Raw genomic sequence first — 13505 nt, 5'->3', positions numbered from 1 at the left:
TGCAGGAACACCAGGGCATGAAGGACAGCAGAGTGGGCAGGGCCCTGGGGGGTGGGGGCAGCCCTCCAGGGAGACCAGCTCTCTCCCCCCACCCCATGAGGTCTGGCACAGGTTCTGCTGTCTGCAGGACTAAGGGAACACTGGACTTTGAGGCTGAGTCTGTCAGAGGCCCCTCCCAACCCTTGAGGGCACTCACCGCAGATTTGGGGACAGCAGCAGCAGTGGGGGGCCGTCCATTGCTTCTGGGGTCCACAGTATCTGTCTCCGTGTGCTCAATCTTGAGGGGCCCAGAATGAGTCAGGAAGTGGGGGCATGTCCTCAGCCCTGATCATGACCCCACGCCTGCTTGGCCCTGTTGGCGCTGCCCTCAGCCCTCGCCAGCCCTGTGGCCCTCTGCATCCCTCCCCTTGAGCTCCTGCCCGCAGCCATCCGCCTGCCACCCTCGCCCCACACCTTGTAGTTGTGGGCACTGAGGTATTTGAAGTGTCCAAAGCAGACGTGGCAGAGACAGATGACGATGGTGATGACCAGGACCACGAATGTGAACATAGACGTGGGAGCTAGGAACCCTGGTGTTGGGGGGCAAAGAATGGGGTTGCTATCTCCTGTGGGCCCCCCCAGGGCTTCCCCACCCCAGCTTCTGATACCCTCTGAATGCAGTCCTCACTCTCCCAGGTGCTACAGACTGGCCCCAGCCTCTCCCAGGCCCCTTGCCTGCCACCCCCAGCCATGCGGCTTCTCCTGTGGCCTGCTCTGGCTGGAATCCACTCTGCTCACCATCCCCCGTTCCCTGGGTAGGAATCCCTCACCCGTGCGCATGGTGGAAAAGAAGAGCAGCCAGAAGAGGCAGAGGATGGGCGCGGCCACCACCTGGTTCACAGCCCCTGAGTGGATCTTCTTGTCCAGCTTGGCCGGCAGGTAGGCGTAGTAGAGATTGTACCTGTCTACCAGGTGCTTCAGCAGCATGTACATGAGCCCTAAGGGAAGCCACATGGGCCCTGACCTTGGAACCAGTGCTGCCGAACCTTTTGTGTGTCTGTCACAGGTTGTTCTGGTCCTGAGAGTGCTGAAGGGTTGGCCCCCTCCTCCTGCCCGGGCCCCAGGACGGGATAGTGCCCCATGCCCCAGCATGATCACAGAACTTCAGCTTCCTCTGCTACAACCCTTCATTCTGCACTCCTCATCAGGAATGCTACTATTGGAAATCTAGTCATTTGGATCAACAAGCATCTTCTTAAAACTCATATCATTTTTCTCTATCCCTGTCCTTAAACAGATAAGTATAAATTAAGGGACAAGTTCTATTTCCCCGGAGGCTGAGGGATAGGGAGTTTCTAATGAGGACAAGGAAGTTAGTTTGGGAACTTGGAGGCTTCAATAACCAGGGAGGGTTGGTTAAGGAGTTGGGATGTTACTGGGGAGGAAAGTAGAGGCTACCAGTGGGGGTGATGGTTCAAGAGAAACTTTGCTAAACTTCAAAAAGGAAGAGAGACCTGGCCAAGTCACATAGCTCAGATACAGCAGACTATCTCCATGAGCGGCAAGGACCCATCCCACCCTGGAATCCAGGTCTTTCCTGGGTTTACAGGGTGGTGTAAAAGTGTGCACATGGATGCCTGTGTGGGAGTGTGTGTGTGAACCTGTCAGCCCGTACGTGATCTGTGTCCACGCACATCCCGCTGAGGGAAGGCACAGGTGTGGGTGTGTATGGCCATGTTGGGGTGACTTTGCCTTGGGGCCCACATGCCAGCTGGGTCTGGCCTGAGCTGATGGCTCTCCCCCTCCTCCCAGCAGGCCAGGCCCCAGACTGAGCCAGGGACCGGGCGGGAGCCCCGAGGGGCCGGTCTCCCAGCCGGGCTCTGTCCACTCGGGGTGGCCTGCATTCCTAGAGTGGAGAGGGTGAGGTCCTGGGTCCCCCCGAGCAGGGCCCAGGTCCCGGCGCGGCGGTGCCTACCGAAGGGCACGATGATGGGGCAGGTGATACTGTAGGTCATGACCACCGTGAAGACGCACATCATCCAGGCGTAGGCTGCGCCAAACTGGAACTCGTAGGCCTGATGCTGGGGGGGAGATGGCAGGAGGATGGCTCAGGGGGGCAGGAGGATGGCTCAGGGAGGCAGGGACTGACCAGAGGGGCAGGGAAGGAGAGAGGGGGAAGGGAGCCAGGACCTCTGGGGCAGGAAAAGAAGCCATGGGGAACAGGACCTAATGTCTAGGGTAGGGTAGGGCAGGGCAGAGCAGATGGAGAGAGGGGCTATGGCCGAGAAGAGGGTCAGGGCGGTTGCAGTGATGGGGCATGGAGAGGGGCCTTCAAGGGTCGGGGCCTGGCAGGTAGGGGGCAAGAGTTGGGTAGACTTGGGAACGGGATGCCCAGACCCTCTTATTAAGACAGAGGGACCCTAGCGCTAGGGACCCAGATCTCCCCAACTCCCATCATAGAATGCTACTGTCAGAACTGGGAGGGGCCTTCAGGGTTACCTATGTCCACCCATGGCAGAATACGAAGGCCCCAGATATGGGAAGGGGATGGCCCGGAGCCACGGTGAGTCAACTGTACTCCCCAAGTCTCAGCCCTCCTGTGCCCTTCAACCCTAGCGCGATGGCTGCTGTTTCTGTTGGGCCACCAGGGGGCGCTGTGCGGGCCGCTGCTGCCCCAGGCGGCCGTACCCGCTTCACGTTGCGCCTCTCGGCGGCCGAGCGCGCCAGGCAGAGCCGGATCATGTACATGAGCAGGCCTGGGATGCGCAGCAGGTCCATGGCGTTGCCGATAAAGGCTGAGGCAATGACGTAGTTCACGAAGAAGGCGCCGTTGTCGGGCAGGAACACACACCTGCGGGCACCAGGTGCTCCAGCACTGCACCCTTGGGGTGACCCGGTGGCCGCCCGCCCACTGCCAGAACTACAGCACCCCACACCTCCACCACCAACATGCTTCTTCCATGTGGACACCCCCAGCTTAGCCCCCCAAGCACCTGTGCCCTGTTCCCCCCAGAGACATGCAGAGTGGCAACAGACGGCTCCAAGAACTTGTGCCCCATAAAGACCCATGGAGAGAGTGCTCAAGACCACCTAAGGCTAGAATGTTCAGGGGAGAACTGTCCAGGACCCCCAAAGACAAGCCAGTGAGATCCTCAAAGAACCCAAAGGCTGACAGCCCCAGGAACACCCAGAAGTTTCCCCCACTTAGACCATAACTCGAGTTACCCCCAGAGTGTGACGTGAGCCTCAGATACCTCCACAAACAAGCTTTGAGACCCTCCCCCCAACATCTCTGGGGGAGCCCAGGAACCTTTATCAGTGCCTGAGACGCCCCAAGTGTGACTTAAAGATCACCACAGATGGCCTAGAGCAAAACTCCTAGAGTTTGTGCCCACAGCCATGGTGCATGACCCTCAATATATCCTCACATGATTCCCAGAGAAGATGCCCATACAGAACTCCACAGTCACATCTCTGAATAAAGGCCTGACATTTTAGAGATGTTCCCAGAACTTGTACCGCTAAACATCCCAAAGTGTGAGTCCTTTAGCTCCCCCCACTCCACAGACAACCCCAGAGTTATAAGGTCAAGAGCCTCCCACATATACCCAAAAATATGGGCTCTAGAGACCTTCAGGGATACCCCCAGTAGCCTCCAAGACACTCCCTAAGTATGACCAAGACCTCCCTAGAGATGGCTCCCCAAACCTCCCAAGTGGAACTCTAGAGATGCCCATAGTTAGTCCCAGAATATGGGCACAAGACACCCCCATAGAAACTACCAGAATGTCGACCCCCAAGCCCCAAATATACCTTGAGGGTGATCTTAGCATCCAGACAGGTTACCAGAGAGTGAACACCAACACAGACCCCAGGGACTTCTACCATGTATACACACCCAAGACACCTTGTGGGTGCCTTTGGGGTAACCCCGCCAGTTCCTCTCTCTTCTTCCCCCTCCAGGGGTTGGAAGCTTTGTTGCACCCTCCCATGGGGCTGGCAATGTCTCTCAAGCATACCCACCCCTCCTGTCTGGTCTCTTTCCCCAGGGGCCCCAGTCACTCACTCAAACCGAATAGCTGCCTCAGCCAAGAATTTCTTATCAAAGAGCCAGCGGAAGAAGAGGTCCAGGCTGGAGGGAAGCAGAGGAGAGATGGGGTGGGAGCTGGAGTGGTGCAGAACACCAGGGGAGGGGAAGTCTCTCCTCTGTGAGCCACTGGGGAGACTCCCAGACACGGGGTGGGTAGCTCAGGAGGCCTGGGGGTGGCCAGGCTTCCCATCTTGGGCCCCTTGCTTTGTAGGGGAGGTAGCGAGCCTGAATTGCTCTCCTCTCCCTGTCCTGCAGTCCCCCTTCCCTGGCTCCTGTCCCATCCTCCTCAACTCACCTGCTCAGTCCCAGCGAGGGTAGGAGCAGCACCATGAAGATGAGGAAAGTGTAGCACTTGTGCATGGTGGTCCTGTTCTCCCCAGAGCTGGAGGGAGGGGAGCAGGGAACGGTACAGGTCAAGTGAGCCCAGGCCCCAGACTTGCTCCCCAGCAAGGACAATGTCCAAGGAGTGTCCCCTGGGAAGGGTGGGCCTCCCAAAGTGAGGGTGCTGGGCACTACCCCTTCCCTGCCAGCGGTGGGACTGCCCAGGGCCAGGAGCCTGAAGGGCAAAGTGCTGCCCAGTGAGGACGGGTCATTGAGGGCAGGCCACAGCGAGGTGTGGTGTGAGTGGAGGCACCTTACCGTGTCCAGTGGGCTTCAAAGAAGGCTGAGTAGTAGACAATGGTGGGAAGCAGGGCCGAGAAGCACCACAGCAGCAGGGTGGGGAAGAACTGGGTGATGATGGGGTTCTGCAGCAGGGCACAGGGGGGTGTCAGGCAGGGCAGTCTAGGGGGCCCAGGTGGCTTTGCTTATGTGCCTCCTCCCCAGCTGGGCCCTGGGCCTCACAACTCTCAGGGCTCCCATGTTGGAAGTCCAGAACATCTGGAGGGCTGGGATGAGGGTGGGGGCCAGGGCCATATGTATAACCCCAGGGTGAATAATACTGATAGTTAGCATTTGCTGAACACCTAGTATGTGCTAAGCACTGTTGATGTACTTTCCATGTCTTAATCCTCACAATAATGCTGTTACCCCATTTGACAGATGAGTAAACTGAGGCAAAAACAGATTCAATAGCTTCCCTAGATAGCAAGCCATGAGGTAGGGGTTTGAATCCATGCAGTCTGGGTCTTATCTATTATGGTATTATCACTCCTAGGATTTGCAAACTGTCCTTCTTCAAACTCTGAGGTTCTAAAGAGGTATGCTCTGTGCGTGGGAGGAGGGGTGAGGGGAGGCTAGGCAGACACGCATGCCACCCTACTGTCATTGGAGCATCCCTGCTTTTCCACACTGGGTTTCACACCGATAAAGAGATCAGAATCCAAGTCTAAAAGCCACTGATCTAGTCGAACCTTTCCATTTTTTCAGTTAGAAAGACTGACGGGTGAGGGAAGGGGACTTCTCTGAGATCAGGACTAAATGCAGGCTCTCTCTCTTCCCTGGGTGTTTCTCCAGGTGTTGCACACTTGAGGGTGGCCTCTCTGAGGGGGAAGGTGGCAGGGAGCCCAAGGGAAGTGCGCACAGGGGTTTTTGGGAGCTGGTTGGTGGCACAGGGTTGGAACAAGCAGAATGGGCTGGGCAGGTGGAAGAGGGATCAGAGCCCGGTATCTGTGTTTTGTGACCCAGTGTGGAAAGTGACAGGGGCATGGGGCCTCACGTTGAGGTACTCCACAGGCTTGGTGACGTTGAACTTGTCCATGGTGGTGATGATGATGGCTGGAGTGGTGAGGAAGAAGAGGAGGATGAAGAGGACAACATTGATGACCAGGCAGCGCAGCCACCAGATGAAGCCTCGGATGGAGAGGTGCTCCCTGGAAAGGTGGGGAACGGTCACTCCAGGAACCAAGGGCAGGATTGGCCCCCAGTGACACCAAGACACTCCCTCTCCTCCGCCAACCTACTGAGCCCATCCCAGGCCCTGGAAAGCCTGCCCTGCCACCTGTTTGCTCACCAGTAGATGTTCTGGGGGTCAGGGGCATAGGACACGGTCCAGTTGGAGATGTGCAGGGATTCGCTGCAGGATGAGGGGCGTGGCTCCCCGCGGCAGGTGCAGCCCTGGCATTTACACACGTTGAAGTCCTTCAGGATGCTACAAAGATGGGCACTGGTTACCACAGGCCCACCCGGAGGCCACACCGCTGGCGGAAGACCATGAGCACAGGGGTCAGGAAGCCCTGGAGGGCTGCTCAGGGCCGAGGGCCGAGTTGAGGACTCACATGGCAGTGATGGTCTCATTGTGGAAGGTGACAAAGGCCATGCCAAGAGGCTTCTCATTCACCTTCTCCTTCTCTCGCTTGTAGTCTTCCTTCAGCTTCTGCTCCAGCTTTGTGTAGTACTCAATGGCCTCCACCTTTGTGGGAGGGTCAAGGACAGGGCCTCTAGTGGGAAAGCCAGGCTAGGGCCTGCAGCATCCAGCCCACACTGACTTGGGGCTTCCTACAAGCCAGGCACTGCTCCTCTAAGCATTTTTTTTGGAGACAGGGTCTCGCTCTGATGCCCAGGCTGGAGTGTAGTGGTGGAATCTCAGCTCACTGGAGCCTCAACCTCCCAGGCTAAAGTGACCCTCCCACCTCAGCCTCCCAAGTGGCTGGGACTACATGTGTGCAGCACCATGCCTGGCTAATTTTTGTATTTTTTGTAGAGATCAGGTTTTGCCATGTTTCCCAGACTGGTCTCAAACTCCTGGCTCAAGTGATCCACCCGCTTCAGCCTCACAAAGTGCTGGGATTACAGGCATGTGCCACCGCACCCAGCACCTCCAAGCTTTTTTATATGTATTACTCACTTTACCCCCACAATACTCTCATAAGGTGGGTACGTTAACCCCATGAGGAAACTGAGGCACTGAGCGGTAAGCAACTTGCTCAAGTCCCCAGAGTCAGTGGGTACAGCACAACATTGTCCTTCTGGCTGACATTTTCTAATTTGAGGTTTGAAAACCTGGTCACTGTAGGGACATTAGACAAACCCAACAGTGGGAACCGAGGCTTTAAGGATTCCAGGGACAGGTGGGGACTCACTGAGGGCAGGGCCCCAGCCTTGCCTGCCCAGGACCTGTCCAACTTCTCCCGACTCAACAGCCAGCCCGCGTCATACCTGCTCACAGCCTCGCACCACGCAGCAGCAGAGGTGGCCGCAAGGCTTGGGGTTGATCATGGTGGGCACGTTCTCCTTGCTCTGGAGGTTTGTGAAGTACAGCTTTCCCCGCTCGGCCTTCTTCCTGTGGGACCCAGATGCCTGGTCACCTACATCAGCTTGGGGGTCATCTAGCTCACTCCCCAAGGACAGGAGCTGTCTTGTTCTTGAATTTGTTTAGGATATATGCTTCAGATGTGGCCACATCCCAAGGTCTCCCCACCCATCCCTAGAGGGCCAGAAGTTCTTCCTGCAGGCTGTCCTAAATTTCTCATACTGTAGCCAAAGAACGGCATGTCCTCAGATGCAGTGGGGACCATGGGCCCCCCTTCCCCTCACAACAAACTCTAACCTCCAGGCCTTGCTCTTTCCAGAGCTGAATTAACAGGCACTCCAACGAGTTGAATTAAAATCAAATGCCCTAGGAAAAAATCTAGAAGGGGAGCCTGTGCGGTAACCAAGATGTCCTCCACAATGGCAGGGGGCCCTTGGTGTCACCCTCCTCTGCCCCCAGTCCCTTACCTCTCTGCGTCGAGGAACATTAGGCGAGCCACGTTGTAACACGGGCGGGCTTCGAGAACTGTGCAGTTGGGGTAGGCTTCCCTGAAACACAGTCCATGTATCATCTTGTGCAGGGACCCCACCCACCTGCCCCTGACTTTCATCCATGACCCCATCACCTTCAAGAAACACATCTCCGGCTGGATGTGATGGCTAACGTCTGTAATCCCAGCACTTTGGGGGGCCAAGGCGGGAGGATCACCTGAGGTCAGGAGTTCGAAACCAGCCTGGCCAACATGGTGAAACCCTGTCTCTACTAAAAATACAAAAATTAGCTGGGCGTGGTGGCACATGCCTGTAGTCCCAGCTACTCAGGAGGCTGAGGCAGGAGAATTGCTCGAACCTGGGAGGCGGAGGTTGCAGTGAGCCAAGATCACGCCACTGCACTCCAGACTGGGCGACAGAGCGAGACTCCATCTCAAAGAAAAAAAAAAAAGACAAAAAAACCCACATCTCCAATTCAAGCTGCCTTCTTCTTAGTCTACAAAACTGAGAGTTCCCCAAGAATAAAGCTTTGGAGTTCCTCCTCAAGCTTATCTGAGTGGGGAAGTGGGAGCAGAAGGCCTGAGCACTGTGTGAGTGCAGGCTGGGCTAACGAACCAGGATGTGTAGTGGCACACTGCATGCAGCTGGGGAAGCCAGGGCTATGGTCTGATTCCTGTCCAGGGCTGTGACCTTTAGGTTGAAAGAAACTACATCTAGTCATAGGCTATATACTTCCTTAACCCCTTTCCCAGAAGACCTGGTCACAGCCCAACACTTAGCCTTCACCACAGACTGACCTCAACCAACCCATAACCCAGTCTACAAAATGATCTCTAACTTTGGCCCAAGACAGACAAGAGATTGATCCTGACCCCTGACCAGGGTGAGACTGACCTGTAACCCTGGCCAAAGACTGACCCTTAAGCCCATCCTGGCCAAAGACTGACCCCAGACCTGTTACCCAGACCCAAGACTGACCTCCTAACCCTGACCCCAGATTCATCCCTACCTTAAGACTGACCAGAGAGAAACTGGCACTGACTCACTAGTACCTGGTACCGGGCAGGGCTTGAAGAATGCTTGCTGAGTGAAGGAATAGCTCATTTTTTTGTTTGTTTGTTTCAAATATTTTGAGATGGGGTCTTGTTGTATTGCCCAGGCGGGTCTTAAACTCCTGGGTTCAAGTGATCCTCCTGCCTCAGCTTCCCAACGTGCGGGCATTACACTAGTGAACACCATGGCTGGCGGGAATAGTTTCTTTTTGTTTTGTTTTTGTTTTTGTTTTGTTTTGTTTTTGAGACGGAGTCTCACTCTGTCACCCGGGCTAGAATGCAGTGGTGTGATCTTGGCTCACTGCAACCTTTGTTTCCCGGGTTCAAGTGATTCTTGTGCTTCAGTCTTCTGAGTAGCTGGGATTACAGGTGTGTGCCACCACACCTGGCTAAATTTTTTTTTTTTTTTTTGTATTTTTAGCAGAGATGGGGTTTCAACACATTGGCCAGGCTGGTCTGGAACTCCTGACCTCAGGTGATTGGCCCGCCCTGGCCTCCCAAAGTGCTGGGATTATAGGCATGAGCCGCCGTACCCAGCCTAATAGCTTTTTTTTTTTTTTTTTTTTTTGAGGCAGAGTCTTGCTCTGTCGCCCAGGCTGGAGTGCAGTGGTGCAATCTCAGCTCACTGTAACCTCCACCTCTTGGGTTCAAGCGATTCCCCTGTCTCAGCCTCCCCAGTAGCTGGGATTATAGGCATGCGCCACCACGCCTGGCTAATTTTTATGTTTTTAGTAGAGATGGGGTTTCACCATCTTGGCCAGGCTGGTCCTGAACTCCTGATCTTGTGATTCACCCGCCTCGGCCCCCCAAAGTGCTGGGATTACAGGTGTGAGCCACTGCACCTGGCCAGTAGTTTGTTTTTAAATCTGATCACGCGCTGCTCTTTGATCCTAATCCTTAATCTAGACTGAGTCCCCATCTTTTTATATTTTATTAAAATTTTTAGGTTGAACACAGTGGTTCGTGCCTGTAATCCCAACACTTTGAGAGGCTGAGACAGGAGGATTGCTTGAGGCCAGGAGTTCATGACCAGCCTGGGCAACATAGCGAGTGAGACCCCATCTCTAAAAAAAGAAAAAAAAATTTAGCCAGGTGTGGTGGTGAGTGCCTGTAGTCCCAGCTACTCGGGAGTCTGAGGCAGGAGGATCGATTCAGCCCAGGAGGTCAAGGCTGCAGTGAGCTGTGACCACACCCCTGTATTGCAGCACTCCAGCCAGGGAGACAGAGTGAGACTCTGTCTCAAAAAAATTTTTTTTTTTTTAATGAAGGACCACCAAGTATTGAATGCATGAGTTACTGTTCTAAAGTATTAAGATAGTCCTCATAAACCCATGAGAATTTAGAAACTTAAAACTGGGATAGGGTCCTTGAAATGTACTTCCCAGGAGGCTGAAGACCTTTTCTCTGATATTGTTCCTCAAACCACTTTAGGTTTCCCCTTTGGAAGGCTGAGCTCTCATTCTCACTAAACTCATCTCTAATCCTCTAAATCCAACCACACAGGCCCCTTGATTTGCATGCAAGATATTTCCTAATTGTGCTGAGACAGTCTTCCAATCCAGACAGACCGCAGACTCGGACCACAAGCCCTGCCTAATCTTGCCAATGAGCTCAAGGGCTGTCTTTTACTCCTCACCATATACCCAGCCCTGTCCCAACAGCTTGTATATAGTAGGTGTTCAATACACATGTGGTAAATGAGCGGATCGATGAAATGGCTACTCCATAATGCTCATCCCAGTGATCCAAAAAACTCCAATCAGGACTAGAGTCTCCCTTACCCCTGCTTATAGGCTGACCTCTCCTAAACAAAACTATAGACCAACCCCTGAAACACAGCTAAGATCTTCAGCTTCCCAAGGGCACTGATCAGGTCTGGTTATACACTGTCTCCCAGGCATGAAGCACATAGTAGGTATACAATAAATGTGGGCTGAATGAATAGACAGTTGACTAGTAGGGTTCACTCAGGTCTCTGTTCAAATGCCACCCTGTCAGAGTCCCTCCCTGTCCACCCCATCAGAAATAGCAACCCTTCCCAACCCCTCTTACCCTGCCCGCGTCCCTGCTGTGGTTTTCTTAGCACCTACCCCCTCTTGACACAGTCTCTATTACTAGTTCATCTGTTCCCTGTTCACCACTCCCCACTAAAATGTAAGCAAATGAGGGCAGGTCTTCTGTTGTTTACTGCTATACCCCCAGCTCCTCCCGATGCAGTCACAGAGCAGGTGCTCACTAGATATTTGTATCAAAACAAAAACAAAAACAAAAACAAACACCAGATTTCAATACAAGCTGACAACTGATTCCAACTGTATGGTAATTTTTTTTTTTCTCATACCATCTCTCGTAACAATGAATTAGGTGACATCTTACTATTACCATACAGTTGGAATCAGGCCGGGCGCGGTGGCTCACGCTTGTAATCCCAGCACTTTGGGAGGCCGAGGCGGGCGGATCACGAGGTCAGGAGATCGAGACCACGGTGAAACCCCGTCTCTACTAAAAATACAAAAAATTAGCCGGGCGTGGTGGCGGGCGCCTGTAGTCCCAGCTACTCGGAGAGGCTGAGGCAGGAGAATGGCGTGAACCCAGGCTGGAGTGCAGTGGCGCGATCTCAGCTCACTGCAAGCTCCGCCTCCCGGGTTCACGCCATTCTCCTGCATCAGCCTCTCCGAGTAGCTGGGACTACAGGCGCCCGCCACCACGCCTGGCTAATTTTTTGTATTTTTAGAAGAGACGGGGTTCGCCGTGGTCTCGATCTCCTGACCTCGTGATCCGCCCGCCTCGGCCTCCCAAAGTGCTGGGATTACAAGCGTGAGCCACCGCGCCCGGCCTGATTCCAACTGTATGGTAATAGTAAGATGTCACCTAATTCATTGTTACGAGAGATGGTATGAGAAAAAAAAAAAGATGTCACCTAATTCTGAGTACACACTGTCCTTAATCCTGATCCAGAGTGCCCTTTAATGCTGATGACAGCTTGAACCTCAGATAGGACCCCAAATAGTTCTCTCATACTGACAAGAATGATCTAATTTTGACTGCTGTTTTATAGCCTGTATAAGGGCTGGGCTTGTTTCTAATTTATTTGTGCCTGGCACATAGAAGGTTGTCAATAATTGCATATGGTATGAAAGAGTATCCATCTACTAATGCTGATCACACACCAGTCCTCGCTCTTCTAACACAGGCTCTGGAATCTGACCCTGACCGGATAGATGTTCACTCTCAATCCTGCCCAAACACTATCTCTGATTGGATCACACACTGGCCTGACAATGAGTGAACTCGGATTCTGGCCAACTGACAGGTCTGGACCTCAGATTAAACCTTGATTCTTTACTTTCTTTCTTTTTTGAGACAGGATCTTGCCCTATTGCCCAGGCTGGAGCGCGGTGGCGCAATCACAGTTCACTACAGCATGAGCCTCTTGGGCTCAAGCCATCCTCCCACCTCAGTCACCTGAGTAGTTGGGACTATTGGTGCATGCTACCATGTCTGGCTAATTTTTATACTTTTTGTAGAGATAGAGTTTTGACATGTTGTCCAGGCTGGTCTTGAACTCCCGGGCTCAAGCAATCTTCTCAAGGGGATTACAGGCATGAGCCACTACACCTGGCCTAAACCCTGATTCTGATGGTAGACTGAGCCCAAATCTCAACCTCAGTCTGGGCCATGATCCAGACCACCAACGTCCTTTATCACGACCACTGGCCAGCTCCTGATTCTGACCACAGACTGACCTCAGAGCAATCTCTCATCAGACCCTGGACTAGCCCCTAAAGCCGATCGCCATACTATGAACCCCCTGAGAACTCAATGATTTTTTTTTCTTTTTTTTTGAGACAGTCTTGCTCTGTCATCCAGCTGAAGTGCAGTGGCACGATCTCGGCTCACTGCAACCTCTGCCTCCTGGGTTCAAGCGATTCTTCTGCCTCAGCCTCCTGAGTAGCTGGGACTACTGGTGCGCGCCACCACGCCCGGCTAATTTTTGTATTTTCAGTGGAGATGGGGTTTCACCATATTGGCCAGGCTGGTCTCAAACTCCCAGCCTCAATGATCTTTTTTTTTAAAGACATGGGGTCTCACTATGCGGACCAGGCTGGTCTTGAACTCCTGGCCTCAAGTAATCCTCCCATTTTGGCCTCCCAAAGTGTTGGGATTACAGGCGTGAGCCACTGTGCCTGGCCTCTTCTATTTTTTATTTTTTGAAACAGGGTCTTGCTCTGTCACCCAGGCTGGAGTGCAGTGGTGCAAACACGGCTCACTGCAGCCTCGACCTCCTGGGTTCAAGCGATCCTCCCATCTCAGCCTCCCAAGTAGCTGGGACTACAGGCGCATGCCACCACACCTGGCTAAGTTTGTTTTTTTTTGGTAGAGATGGGGTCTTGCTATGTTGCCCAGGCTGGTCTTCAACTCCTGGACTCAAGTGATCTGCCCACTTTGGCCTCCCAAAGTGCTGGGATTACAGGCATGAGCCACCATGCCTGGCCTCATTCATTTTTTACAGTCCTGAAGCCTACAACAGTAACTTATGACTAACAGCACTTGAGAAAGTTTGCTGAGTAAACAGATGCCTGTGTGAGAAGAGCCCTAATCCTGTGGTATAGAGACTGTCCCTACACACCCCCATGGAGGGGCCCTTCACTCTGATTCCCCACCCTATGAGCTGCGCCCCAGGGTGCATCCTTAGCCATGGG

At 53.6% G+C, this 13505-nt stretch overlaps 1 protein-coding gene across 4 annotated transcripts in view; it reads right to left on the bottom strand.

Annotated features, from left to right (window-relative positions):
* Positions 1-13505, bottom strand: part of TMEM63B (transmembrane protein 63B) — a 28469-nt gene that overhangs the window by 872 nt on the left and 14092 nt on the right. For all 4 annotated transcript variants that reach the window (XM_032141773.2, XM_032141775.1, XM_032141774.2 and 1 more), the window contains 13 exons: positions 7727-7807; positions 7166-7289; positions 6286-6419; positions 6021-6158; positions 5727-5880; positions 4709-4815; positions 4365-4451; positions 4046-4111; positions 2668-2830; positions 1955-2060; positions 810-977; positions 454-569; positions 197-277 (listed from right to left, as the gene is read on the bottom strand). In XM_032141773.2, coding sequence (XP_031997664.1) covers positions 197-277; positions 454-569; positions 810-977; positions 1955-2060; positions 2668-2830; positions 4046-4111; positions 4365-4451; positions 4709-4815; positions 5727-5880; positions 6021-6158; positions 6286-6419; positions 7166-7289; positions 7727-7807 — 1525 coding nt within the window. The remainder of the gene's footprint in view (positions 1-196; positions 278-453; positions 570-809; positions 978-1954; positions 2061-2667; positions 2831-4045; positions 4112-4364; positions 4452-4708; positions 4816-5726; positions 5881-6020; positions 6159-6285; positions 6420-7165; positions 7290-7726; positions 7808-13505) is intronic.

The sequence above is a fragment of the Hylobates moloch genome, unplaced genomic scaffold, assembly GCF_009828535.3.
Source record: "Hylobates moloch isolate HMO894 unplaced genomic scaffold, HMol_V3 SCAFFOLD_20, whole genome shotgun sequence".
Classification (NCBI taxonomy): domain Eukaryota; kingdom Metazoa; phylum Chordata; class Mammalia; order Primates; family Hylobatidae; genus Hylobates; species Hylobates moloch.
This window is presented reverse-complemented; position numbering and strand designations above follow the sequence as displayed.